This window comes from Cervus canadensis, chromosome 29 (genome assembly GCF_019320065.1).
Source record: "Cervus canadensis isolate Bull #8, Minnesota chromosome 29, ASM1932006v1, whole genome shotgun sequence".
Lineage (NCBI taxonomy): Eukaryota > Metazoa > Chordata > Mammalia > Artiodactyla > Cervidae > Cervus > Cervus canadensis.
Genome location: NC_057414.1, coordinates 47,397,292 through 47,410,435, shown reverse-complemented (window position 1 = coordinate 47,410,435; position 13,144 = coordinate 47,397,292). Strand labels below are relative to the sequence as shown.

At 53.9% G+C, this 13,144-nt stretch overlaps 1 protein-coding gene across 7 annotated transcripts in view; it reads left to right on the top strand.

The window, feature by feature from the left end:
- PPFIA1 (PTPRF interacting protein alpha 1) overlaps positions 1–13,144 on the top strand; it is a 78,469-nt gene that overhangs the window by 49,331 nt on the left and 15,994 nt on the right. For all 7 annotated transcript variants that reach the window (XM_043451403.1, XM_043451401.1, XM_043451406.1 and 4 more), the window contains 4 exons: positions 1,635–1,866; positions 6,532–6,683; positions 8,796–8,968; positions 9,293–9,386. In XM_043451403.1, the coding sequence (XP_043307338.1) occupies positions 1,635–1,866; positions 6,532–6,683; positions 8,796–8,968; positions 9,293–9,386 (651 nt within the window). The remainder of the gene's footprint in view (positions 1–1,634; positions 1,867–6,531; positions 6,684–8,795; positions 8,969–9,292; positions 9,387–13,144) is intronic.

The window sequence follows — 13,144 nt, the reverse complement described above, 5'->3', positions numbered from 1 at the left end:
GTCCTCCAGGGCGCTCTGTCCAGTGTGGTGGCTGCACTCCGTGTGGGGGGCCATGGGGTGTCCCTCCCAGCTCTGAACCCCAAGGTGGGCGAGATGCCGAGGCGGTATCCCCTGCGGCCCGTGCGCCCGCCAGCACCGAGGGTTCACCCTCGTGTGTCCCTCGGAACCTCCCACGTCCCAGTGTGAAAAGCCACCTGGACAGAAACGCTGAGGTTTTGGGGTTGGCAGATTCCCACTCAGATTTGCGTTTTCTTTTTTAAGTTCACACAGCGTGAAAATTAGCTTGCTGTAGGACAGTGGTGCAAGGACGTGTGTTTGAGTTTTTCTCATCTCATCAGTATATTTAAGATGTTTTCTTTAGACACTGTCTTGGCAGTTGTAACAGTTTACAAAGCCGGATAGAATCTGAAGGCCCGCCTGGTGGTGAGCAGGGGGCCTTGGGTCTGGGTGCAGCTGGGTGGCCGGGGGCCCTGAGGCCTGCCTGGGCCACACCCGCACAACCGTGCCCCTGTCCCGGGTCCACGTCCAGAGTGGGCGCGGGCCAGTGACCCTGAGCAGGACCCGGCAGGGCTGCTGCTCAGATTGTTCTCGTCACGTCAGCCCAGGCCGAGGTGCCCGTTCCTGTTGGCCGAGCGCGGGGGCTCAGGGGGACGGCAGGGGTGAGCGGCACAGCCAGCAAACGCAGGTGGTGCTGCCTGCACTTCTGACGCTGTAGACGGACTGCTCGTGGGCCGTGTTCGAGCACAGACAGGCTCAGAGAGGTGTCTTCCCTGTCCCCACAGGAACTAGGGAACGGTTATATATTAATATTTTTATTTTTACCGCATGTTGTCAGGTAAAAGTGATTTTTCCTTATGCAACAAGTTGACTTGATGGAAGTGGTAAATTCTGTCCATCAACTTGTTATCAACAGTGAAAAACTTTCAGGATGTACAAGTAGAAGTGAAACTGGAGAGGTGACGACCTGTAAGAATTTTGTATTTTAATATGAAAATTATTTGCATAATCAAGTATTTAAACTGCTATATAAAATCTTCCACTACACATTAGGGGAGAAGAGCAGTAACCGTGAGCTATAGATTAATGTAGCACAATTGACATGAATCCAGAAACTCACATGAAGCTGGTGGAGAACCTCATCAAGTGATGCGTTTGTTCAGATACAACCTTAAAAAAAAAAGATCAACTCAGCCCTTCATCTGGTCTGGAGACTTGTGTTTAGGAACTCCAGCTTGTTCGTGAATGGCTGTTTTGACTGTGCAGAGTTCCCGATTCCCGGTGGAAAAGACTTGAGGCACTGGCGTGCCTTTCTGCCCTGAGAGCAGGGAAGGTGAAGGTTGTCAACCTCAGATATCCCCTCACAGGGATACTTGCTGCGCCGGCCCCATCAGAATGTTAGGGTAAAGAAGTGAAATCAAGTGTGAATGATCGGGGCCACTTTGTAAGACTCAGTGATAAGTTATTCTAAGTTTGAGAATATTCAAAAGAGGGAAAGTCAAACCTTTTGCTGAGATGTTAATTGAGCAACTGCTCCTGGAATTTGCTAATCATGACACAGAATGCAAGCCCAAATTTGTTGTCCAGACACGTTCCTCTGCTGACAAAGGCAGGTGACAGGTTTTATTCTGTTTTAGGCTGATCCAGGAAGAGAAGGAGAACACTGAGCAGCGGGCGGAGGAGATCGAGAGCAGGGTGGGCAGCGGGAGCTTAGACAGCCTTGGTCGTTTCAGATCCATGAGCTCCATCCCCCCGCATCCCGCCTCCTCGCTCGCCGGCTCCTCCCCGCCCAGCAGCGGGCGGTCCACACCCCGGAGGATGCCGCACAGCCCGGCGCGGGAAGTAGACCGGCTGGGCATCATGACTCTGGTACGTGTCTGCCTCCTCCCTGCCGTGTCCCTCCCCCAGCACACTGGTTTGTGGTTTTTTTTGTTTTTTTTTTTTTCTCTTTTTACCCAGAAGAAAATCAGGTACATTTGCTATGCTTAGAGGTCTAAGATTCTTAAAATCGGCTAGTCTTTAATCATTCCACAATTGCACAGCGACAAATTAGTCTTGATATTTGGACCACCAGCTTAGCACGTTGTCATGAACTCAGCCAGAGCCGGCCTCTGTAACGCTGGGCCTGGCCTGTGCTGGCCACAGCAGCTGCAGGGGAGTTTCTGTTCTCAGGGAATAGTTTCGTGAAAGTAACCATAGGCAGCTCTCATGGCGTGTGAAAACCGCGCAGCACATTTTACACTGGGGATGCCTGGCTGCAGGGTGCAGGGCGTGCGGTGGGAACAAAATCAAAAGTCTAAACTGGCCCGCTTGCTGATGAATGAACCTCACCGCGTGCTTGGGCCAGCTCTGCGTGTGAAACCAGGTTAGTGCCTGGTGCCCCAGGGCCCCAGGGAGGAAGTCAGGCTTCCTCGCTCTTCCGAGTCTAAAAAGGAGATGATGACCTAGGGCTTCTGGTGACAGTGTGCGGCTCTAAAGCGCTTGTTCCAGCTTTCTTGTGTGTTTAGCTTAGGTTTTCTGAGTGCGTTGATGTTTACCCCATGAAATCATGTTTACAACCCTCTGCTTTGTACCTGCACTTGTATTACCACTTTTTTCTGTTACCACCCATTTCATTTTAGCTGCATTGTTAGCCAGCATATAATTAAATTAACTGTGAATCATTTTAGCGGCATGTGAAGTGGTAACTAGTCCATTTTGTGGTCTTTTGACACTGTTTATAATTTTCATCATTGGCTAATGAGTTGATATTTAAAATTCTTTGACGGTTTCGCTGTGGTTTCATGCTTGGTTTCTTGCCGAGTATTTGTAAAAGAACAGTTCTGTGTGTGTTTTCCTTGTTGTGGAGTTCTCTGACAGCGTGTCTGCTTTCATCATTGGTTTTGATTTCCTGTCTCATCCCACTGTCTGTTGAGTCGTCCTCAGCCCAGACCCCAGCCTCCCACCCTCCCCCGAGTCTGTAGTTTCCCCATCCATCTCCCCTCCCCCGTCCACCCCACTTGCTCTGGTCACAGCAGTGCTGAGGTCCACAGCGTGTGTCCCCTTGGTGGGGTTTCTACTTTGTCTTCATGTCTCATTAAACGGTGTTTTTCCTCCATGGCAGTAAGTTTTAATTAGTGTATCACTATACAGTTACAAGCGTAATATAGATGGATCGTATACTACATAACACGTGTATCTCATAAATGAGATGATCCTTACATAAAGAAATGATCCTCTAAGTGTAGAATTAATGGACTTTTGACACAATATCCTTTCTGTGTTGGTGCTTGGATTTAAGCCTGTAAATCTCATCAGCTTTTGCACAGTTAATGTCTCTACTAGACTCTTTTACAAAGTATCTTCTATGGTTCATAATAGGTAAAGACTCCACCTGCTATTATTGCTAGCTTTCATTCTTACATATTTTTACAGGGTACCTGCTTTAATAAATATATTTTGAGAAGTTTTAAATCAAATTCTAGGTAAAGATTTTACATTAATGTCCAATAGGTGGTTAGATTTGTTCAGTGTTAAAATAGGTATTATGGTAACTTCCTCATCAGTTAAATTACTATTTTAAAGTATAACATGTTTTTTATTAAGAGAAATAAGTTATAGAGAAGTTTGGCTGAGAACAGACAGCTGTTAAGGCCCTTTGTTGTACAGAATGCTCTGCTTTAATAAATCATGATGTTGTAATAGAATTGTATCTTCCTGAGTAATAATTTATAGTGCTTCTCTAGTAAATCTTGAATAGCTTATTTAACTTTCGAAGTCAAAAAAATGTTCTGTTTCCAGGTACACATTCTCTAAATCTTAATCTCACTTATATGTTTGCTGTCATTTTTGCTTTACTGTATTTGCCTATACTGATTCTTGAATTTTTAGCTGCAAAGTCGCAATAAATCTGGTTTCTCTTCATTTCTTTGCATGCATCTATCAGCCTAGTGATTTAAGGAAACATCGTAGAAAGGTAAAATATTTAGTAATTTAGCATGCCTTTGTTTCTCTGTGAAGTATTAGAGTCCTTATTGTTTTACGTGAATGAACACTCTGTGGTTATGTACTGGTGAATAATTGACATTTTAATGGAAGTGATAAAACTCACCTACCACTTAAAATATGCTGATGGTTCTGTTAGAAATAGGTCATTCATTGGGACAATTGTAACGGTTGGCCTTTCTCCCACTTGTTTGCCTTCTAATCATCTCATGCTTATTTATAATAGACATAGTATTATTTGTTATTTTTACTTATTTTTTTTGGCCATGCTGCACAGTTTATGGGATCTTAGCTCCCCAGCCAGGGATCAGACTGGTGTCCTGGCAGTGAAAGTGCCAAGTCCTAACCTCTGGACCACCATGGAATTTCCGCTTAGTGTTTTTTTAAAAGAAATGACTGAGTCAGAGCCATAGATGTTAGATTTGGGGGAAGCCCGTCTAATGACGGGGGAAGCAGTGTGCAGGAGACTCTGCCTGCCAGGCACCGTGTCGAGTGTGTCCCAAGTCTCATCTCATCCGGCGGACACCCAGGTGGGGTCCAGGCTGCTGTCCTCCCCACTCAGCAGAGGTGGACACTGAGGCTGAGAGGGGCCGGGCCCCATGCCCAGGCTCGCACACCCAGCAGTGCGGTGCGGACTGGTCTGATCAGAGCCTGGACACTGAACCGTGGAGCCGTCCAGCCCGCTTTCCTCCAGAGGCCCTCGTGTCCCTCACGGCACCCCTGATGGAGGGGCCCCAGGAGGGACCTCAGGGCCAGCCCTCGGGTCACTTGCGTGGGCCCCTGGCGTTGGAGTCCAGTGCCCCGAGGGCTGGCCGTCCTCGTCCCTCTCCCGCTCCCAGCCCGCTGACCGAGCACTCCTGGGCCTTCCCGCAGGACTCGGGCAGCCGCGCTCCGGTTCAGGCAGCTCAGTGGCCGGGAGCCCCTCTGCTGGGCGCAGCAGAGCAGCGCCGTCAGCCTGGGGCTGGTGGCCTGGGTGTGCCGCTCACCCGCTCTGTGGCCTGCTCTGCCCTCCTGTTAAGTGAGGACACGGTCCTGCCCGTCCTAGTCACGTGGGCGCCAGGGGGGTGGGCTTCCCTCCTGGGGGCGGGCGGCCGGGCTGGGGACCCAGGGGCCTTACTCAGGAGGCGGGGGGGGAAAGGGGGGGCACTGGCCGTGGTCCTGACTCTGAGGCAGGTGTTTGTCTCCCTGAGTCCACAGTCAGCCCCGGTGTGGCACCTCCCCGCTCTGTTCTGTGTTGTTTTCTGGTTTTTATAAATGTTATTCTAACTTGAATTTGAGACTGATCCCTGTTCAGTTCCACGCTGATGGTTTCTAGCCTTTGTAGCCTTCTGTTGTCTGAGGGTCGTCGCTAGAGGTCAGGGGAGGGTGCCACTGTTAAATGAGTTCAGCGGGGTTTTGCACTAAGTCCCTCTGTGGTCCCCAAGCTGTGGTGGGGCTGCAGTGGATCGGTATTCTTTACGGAATACTGTTAAAAAGGCACAGGTCAGTTGCTCAAAACAACGCACTTGTTGTTTATAAATATGCTTGCCATGATTGTTTCATAAAACCTCCCCTGGCTTAACCATACACCCAGATTTATAAGTGAGACCTGTCTGGACCCTGAAGGGGTTAATCTGTTCCCCACACTGTTGCTACCACCATCTTTCCTGTCCTCACACCCAGGACCAGCGGAAAAGCTGGGACTCCAGGAGAGAGCATTTTTTTTTAATTAGTTTATTTTTTAATTGAAGGATAATTGCTTTATAGCATTTTGTTCTTTTCTGTCAAACCTCAACATGAATCAGCCATAAGGTACACATATATCCCCTCCATTCTGAACCTCCCTCCCGTCTCCCTCCCCATCCCACCCTCTAGATGATACGAGATCATCTCTTGGTGAAGACCTAGGGGTGCTTTATATAAACCACGGTGAGCAAATTACACTCGAACTGGGTGTCAGCTCTGCAGTGTGTAGCCCGCAGTCCGTATGTTACCGGGAAACACAAGCCAGACACGTTGGTGTTCGCATGGAGGGGTTCGGGTCCTTTTCTGTTTGTGTTTCGCTTGTTGTCATGGGCTCCGGTAACCTGCGGCCTCACTAAGAATGATCTCGGGTGGTGGTACAAGCTGTGTCCTTTTCTCCTTCAAACGGAAAGGTCTGGACGGCTCTGCTGAGAGGTTTCTCACTCTTGCTCTTGGTCCATCTGAGCCTTATCTGGTGATGAGCATGGTCCTCTTTATCCGGGCAGTTCATGCCGTGCGGGGCTCGTGGTGCCAGCGTGGCTCTGCTGTCCTGCCCCGCGGAGCCGTCCGCTCGCTGGATTCCAGGGAGGCTTGCCTCCGTCTCTGCCCTCGGTTGGGGGCTCCCGCTGCCCCATGGCCCCACTTTTCTTGAATAAGACAGTCCTTTAAGATGGCATTAAGCCAGCACAAGGATTTCTTTTGTACTTGGCAGAAAGCATATCTAATAGATTTTCAAATAAGTTTCTGGTTATAATGTTAAAGCCTGTGTGATTGCCTTTTTCGACATAGTCCATTGTTACCAATTTTACACTTACCTCACTCCCTCAGCTGCCAGCTTCCCGGGAAGAGGTACGAGATGACAAGACCACCATCAAATGTGAAACCTCGCCCCCCGCCTCGCCGCGGTCCCTGCGGCTGGACCGGCTGCACCCGGGGGCGCTGCACGCAGTCAGCCACGAGGACGTCAGGGACGCCCGCAAGTAAGCGGCCTGCGTGCACGTCGTCAGGCTCAGGAGCCCCGCGCTCCTCGTCCTGAAAGAGCTGGAAGGATGGTTTTAAAGGAGTCCCACTGGGTTCGGCGCCTGTGTTTAGTGGTGAACTTCAGGTGTTGGGGGAGAAGAGCTCAGTGGCCTCACTGATTTTAGAAAACCTGCGTCTCTATGGATTGACTCCTGTGGGAGCTTTCTTCCTGCCCTTACCAGAGGTCTGCCCGGCCCAGGGCAGGTTCCTGACGGTGACGGCTCCATGCCTCTGGGGTTCGCTCTTGAGAGTCCCTCCCTTTTCCTGAAGGGTCTCCTCTCAGGAGCCTGTTTGTCACCCCCTGTGACTGACAGTGTCTGCATTCAGAACACCGCCTGCTGAGCTCCCGGTCGCCCTGCGGGAGGCGGGGTGCGCTCGCCTTCTCCAGGATCCTCGTCACCCGCCGAGCGGTGACCCTGAGGGAGCGTTGGGGCGCCCTCTGCCCCAGCGGGTCTTGAGTCTAGCCCTCCTCCGGGGAGAGCTTGAGTCAGGGCGTCCCAGCTTCCCAGGGCAGTCATCTGTGGCCGGGAGCCGCGTGGCTCGTGTGGGTGTGGTTGGTGAAGGAGGCTCCACCGTCTGCCGCGAGGCTGGGGCGCGGGTGTAGCTGGGGGGCCGGTCCCTTCAGTGGCTCGTGTGGGGTGTGGTTGGTGAAGGAGGCTCCACCGTCTGCCGCGAGGCTGGAGCGCGGGTGTAGCTGGGGGGCCGGTCCCTTCAGTGGCTCGTGTGGGGTGTGGTTGGTGAAGGAGGCTCCACCGTCTGCCACGAGGCTGGGGCGCGGGTGTAGCTGGGGGGCCGGTCCCTTCAGTGGCTCGTGTGGGGTGTGGTTGGTGAAGGAGGCTCCACCGTCTGCCGCGAGGCTGGGGCGCGGGTGTAGCTGGGGGGCCGGTCCCTTCAGTGGCTCGTGTGGGGTGTGGTTGGTGAAGGAGGCTCCACCGTCTGCCGCGAGGCTGGGGCGCGGGTGTAGCTGGGGGGCCGGTCCCTTCAGTGGCTCGTGTGGGGTGTGGTTGGTGAAGGAGGCTCCACCGTCTGCCGCGAGGCTGGGGCGCGGGTGTAGCTGGGGGGCCGGTCCCATCAGTGGCTCGTGTGGGGTGGGTTGTGAAGGAGGCTCCACCGTCTGCCGCGAGGCTGGGGCGCAGGTGTAGCTGGGGGGCGGTCCCTCCGTAGCTCGTGTTGGGGTGTGGTTGGTGAAGGAGGCTCCACCGTCCTGCCACGAGGTTGGGGCACGGTGTGTAGCTGGGGGCCGTCCCTTCAGTGGCTCGTGTGGGGTGTGGTTGGTGAAGGAGGCTCCACCGTCTGCCGTGAGTGTAGCTGGGGGCCAGTCCCTTCATGGCTCGTGTGGGTGTGGTTGGGTGAGGAGGCCCACCGTCTGCCGTGAGGTTGGGCGCGCGTGTAAGCTTGGGGGCTGGTCCCTTCAGTGGCTCGTGTGGGGTGTGATTGGTGAAGGAGGCTCCACCGTCTGCCGCGAGGCTGGGGGGCCAGTCCCTTCAGTGGCTCGTGTGGGGTGTGGTTGGTGAAGGAGGCTCCACCGTCTGCCGCGAGGCTGGGGGGCCGGTCCCTTCAGTGGCTCGTGTGGGGTGTGGTTGGTGAAGGAGGCTCCACTGTCTGCCGCGAGGCTGGGGCGCAGGTGTAGCTGGTGGGCCGGTCCCATCAGTGGCTCGTGTGGGGTGTGGTTGGTGAAGGAGGCTCCACCGTCTGCCGCGAGGCTGGGGCGCGGGTGTAGCTGGGGGGCCGGTCCCTTCAGTGGCTCGTGTGGGGTGTGGTTGGTGAAGGAGGCTCCACCGTCTGCCGCGAGGCTGGAGCGCGGGTGTAGCTGGGGGGCCGGTCCCTTCAGTGGCTCGTGTGGGGTGTGGTTGGTGAAGGAGGCTCCACCGTCTGCCACGAGGCTGGGGCGCGGGTGTAGCTGGGGGGCCGGTCCCTTCAGTGGCTCGTGTGGGGTGTGGTTGGTGAAGGAGGCTCCACCGTCTGCCGCGAGGCTGGGGCGCGGGTGTAGCTGGGGGGCCGGTCCCTTCAGTGGCTCGTGTGGGGTGTGGTTGCTCTGGGGCGCCAGTTAAAAGACGTTTTCTCTCCCGAAGCTCGACCGGCTCTCAGGACGGGCCCGTGAGCAACCCGAGCAGCAGCAACAGCAGCCAGGACTCGCTGCACAAGGCCCCGAAGAAGAAGGGCATCAAGTCCTCCATCGGCCGCTTGTTTGGCAAGAAGGAGAAGGGCCGGCCCGGACACCCCGGCAAGGAGGCGCTGGGGCCCGGTGGGTGCCTCACCGCGGGGAGGGGGAGGGCTGGAGCGAGTCCCCCGCCTCGTCCCCACGAGGCTCCTGTCCCTCACGCTGGCATCCTCCTGGGAGCAGGAGCGGAGGAGGCGTCTGTCTTCTTGGTGGGTCCGTCCGCCCCGCCTGATTCAGGATCTCCCGAGCGGCTGGGCTGCCGCCCTGAAGCGCTTCCCCATGTGGCGGTGTCTGGTCAGAAAGTCAGCCTCTAGAGCTCTCTGCGCTCTCCTCCGGCTGTTCACAGAAACGCCTGACTTGGCCCTGCCGGTTTCCTTTTCATGTCTCGACCACTCTGCTTCTTCCTAGCTGGTGTTTCAGAGACAGAAAACTCATCTCAGGATGCCCTCGGACTCAGCAAATTGGGAGGACAAGCCGAAAAAAATCGGAAGCTTCAGAAAAAGTAAGCTTTTCGTTTCTTGTCAACCTCGCTGAACAGTTTTCAGTTGTTCCTGGTTTTGAACTGATGTTTGCTGATTGAATGTGGCATCCTGCTCTCTATGTGTATTATCTTCCGAACGCTGGACCCAAAGCCTTCCTTAAACTGCACTTTCCAGAGGACCTAGAGCATCTGGGACTTGGGAAGGACTCACACATGGGCTTTGCGTCCGCTTCGGGAGGTTGTCTGACGAGGACGGGTCGTGGTTCACGCCTGAATCTTGGGTCCTCACAAGTGTGCTCTGGGGCGTGGGGAAGCTCAGCTTTCCTGTGCCTCAGTTTTCCTGTCTGTGAGACGGGGACCATCGTAGTGTGTCCCTCGAGGGCTTTTACCAGCGTCTGCTGTGCAGATACACCTGTGTAGAGGTGATGAGGTGTCTTAAGCAGTGCCGGCCCCTGGCGAGTGGGATGCCCGTGGCCAGGGGCGAGGGCGGCCCGGCGGGACTTGCCGCCGGCTCTCGGGTTTGCTCCTCACGCCCGCAGGCTGACAGGAAGTAGTCGCTATGTTGCCCTTTCTTCCTCTCCTCCAATAGGTTCTGTATTTTTATCTTAAGAAGACTGTTTTGTAAGCCTACTGAGTTTTGATTCTGAGTTGTCGTGGCTCCAAAGGAGGCAGTAACGGGGGAGAGCTTCCTACAAAGGAGCCGGGTATGGTGGTGCCCCCGTGGCAGGCAGGGAGATCGCGTGAGCGCGTGTCTCTGGGTGCAGACCGTGTTCGGACCCAGGACAGGTTGTGTGTCGGGCAGCAGCTCCCTGACCAGAGCCCAGGAGGTGACTGAGCCTGTCCCAGTGAGCTGACAGGTGAGCGAGAGGCCTGAGCGCCTGGTAGCCTCAGGTGAGTGCGAACCTGTGCGTCGGGAAGGTGATGATAAGGTGGAAGTCCTGGCCTCGAGACGGGGACACTGGTGGGCTCTGTGGTCAGTCTGACAGTGGGCAGAGCTGCCTGGCCGCCTGGACCCTGGGCCAGCCTGGAGCCCACGGGACCCTCCACCAGAGGCCAGTTTGCCTTTAGCCCTGGAGTTGCCTGTTAGTTTTCTTTTGTGAAATGTGCCTCATTTTAGCTCTCTTCTCAGAAACCCCAGTTTCCTTGCCTGAAATAATGTTGATGAAGTTCCGAATGAAATGTCCCTGTGGTTGCTCACGACACTGTAGGAAGGGACACTCAAGTCTTTGTTCCTGTAAGTGGAAATTTGAGGAAGTCACTTAACAGCAAAATCTGACATGAAAGTTGCTATGTTTGAACTGCATAAAAATGTTTTAAAATAACTTGGGGTCATTGCCACTTGGTTTTATGAAACTTAATATGCAAACTAGGCTTTTTACCTCCTGGGACCTCATGAGGAAAATTTGTCCTCTGGATTTTGCTGATGTGTTTTATTTCACATCCTCATATGTAACTGTCACAGGAACACTGAGTTTGTGGCCCTGCGGCCTGCCCACCGCTGCTCCCGAAAGTTCACGTTGCATGTGGGACCCAGCGTAGTGTCAGCTGGCCAACAGGTGTCTCCGCGTTTCACACACTCCCTTGCCGTTCTCAGGAGGTGTGCTCGAGCCCTCGGCGGTGTGAGGACAGAGCTCTGTTGGGCTGCTTCCCCAGCGCGTGATTCAGGCACGTGTGGGGCAGGGGCGTGTGTGTGGTAGGCAGGTCTCTCTCGAGCTGGGTGTCAAGGTGAGCCTCTCACTCTGCGTGTGTGCGTGTGCTCTGTTGTCATGCGTGGCAAGTTCTGGGCTGCTCTGCTGGCTTCATAGAGAACAATTCAAAGTACAAAGATTTTTCTGACCACAGCGGGTAATCTCAGCTCCGTCAGTCAACTAGAAACAACACTGACTTCAGGGAAAATCCTTATCTATACATGTGAAAAAATATTCCAGTTTTCTAGAAAAAATATCACTTGAATATAGTTCAACGTTTATAGCATTATAGATGTGAGAATCAATTTGTTTCTCAAAACTATTTCTTTCCATTAAGCCCCAGTTTGTCTCAAAGGTATTCTTTTAATTGCTGAATTTACGCAGCCAGTGCATCCACTTTCAGAGAGTTTTTGAGGGCTGGTGACTCTCAGACTTCCACGCTCTGCGGAAACTCCCAGGGAGAGCACGGCGGGCGCGGCAGGCGCTGGGCGTGCTGCGAGGAGTTGGGGCCACGGCCGCCGGGACCGTCCGCGTCCCTGTGGGGCGCCGCAGCGTCCTGGGCATGCGGGGACTCGCCCCGGCCTCACGTGCCTCTGCTCTGACTGCTGTCTTTCCTCTTCCCCTTGGTGGACACTGCCGGGCGCCAGCTCGCAGGGGAAGCCGAGTCAGCAGGTCTGCTGGGCTGCGTGCGTCCCGAAGCCTCCCCGTGGGGCTCGGCCCAGCTCCAGGCTCTGAGCCGAGCAGCGCTGCAGAAGTTGGGGGCGGTGTTGGCGGAGGGGAGCCCAGCGATCCCTCATGGGAGGCGCTGGGCTGGGTGGACGGGCAGGCTCAGAAAACAGGGCCACACCTGTTGTCCGGGTGGTGCCACGCGTGTAGCGTTTGGTGAGCAGAAGCTCACACAGCCATCTTCTTAGGAAAGACAGCTTGACCGTGGTGCTCATATCCTGCTTTAAAGTGCCTGTTGTCATCCGCAGATGGTGAGGCTTTCTCTCCAACACGTCTGTTCCCCATAGAATTCACCGTATTTCCGAAGGTCTTTCTCCTTTGACTCTAATTTTAAGGCAAGGAGGCACGCCACGTCAGTTTACTGCTAGAGCAAGCGTTTTAATGAATTGGACTTGGAGTCTCGAAATTTGAACCTCGAGGGGGCAGAGGCGGTCCCAGCTCAGTAGCCCCGCTGTGTGGCCCGAGCAGGGTTGTCGCAGCGTTCCGCAGAGCAGGCAGCCCCCAGGCTTGTTTCTCAAGCCGTCTCTGTAAAGCGAGGTTTCAGCTGAGAGTGAGCTGGTGACAGCAGGGTGATGCAGTATCTTACAGCCAAGGAAGGAAATAAACCCCAGCAGAAGCCAAGCGAGTCTTCCATTTGCTTCTGGATGGTGGTTGTGGTTGGAACGTGGACTCCAAAGTGGTGTATGCCTCGTTCCCATGGGATATGGGAATTTTAAAAGTTTGCCTTTTTAAAAAACTCTCCTTGAGCTAGTAAGGGGTTTCCCTGGTCTGCCTGCAATGTGGGAAACCTGGGTTCGATCCCTGGGTCAGGAAGATCCCCTGGAGAAGGAAATGGTAACCCCACTCCAGTACTCTTGCCTGGAAAATTCCACGGACAGAGGAGCCTGCTAGGCTGCAGTCCATGGGGTCACAAAGAGTTGGACACGACTGAGCGAATTCACTTTCACTTTCACTTTTTGAGCTATTAAGATACATGTTGTGTTTTCTGGTATAATTATTCCTAGAAAATATAATGTTTACTATTCTAGGAAACCTAAAGTTGCCTTAAAGGAACAGTTACTTGAAATTTTATGTGAAATATTTCGAGCTTTAACCACACATGGACTTCATAGTCTTAAGTGAAGTCTGATGCTATTTGAGTATATTGAAAAGCCACTGTGTATCTTCAGGGGATTCCCTAGCAGTCCAGTAGCTAGGACTCTGCACTCGCCCTGCAGGGGGCCTGGGATTTGATCCCTGGTTGGAGAACTAGGGTCCCGCAAGCCACATGGCAGCACAGCCAGAGAAGAGTAACCAGGGCCTTAATTTAGCACATGGCCAATTAGCCGAACGGCGCTGTAGGAGAGAAGCAGCCCCCATCCACCT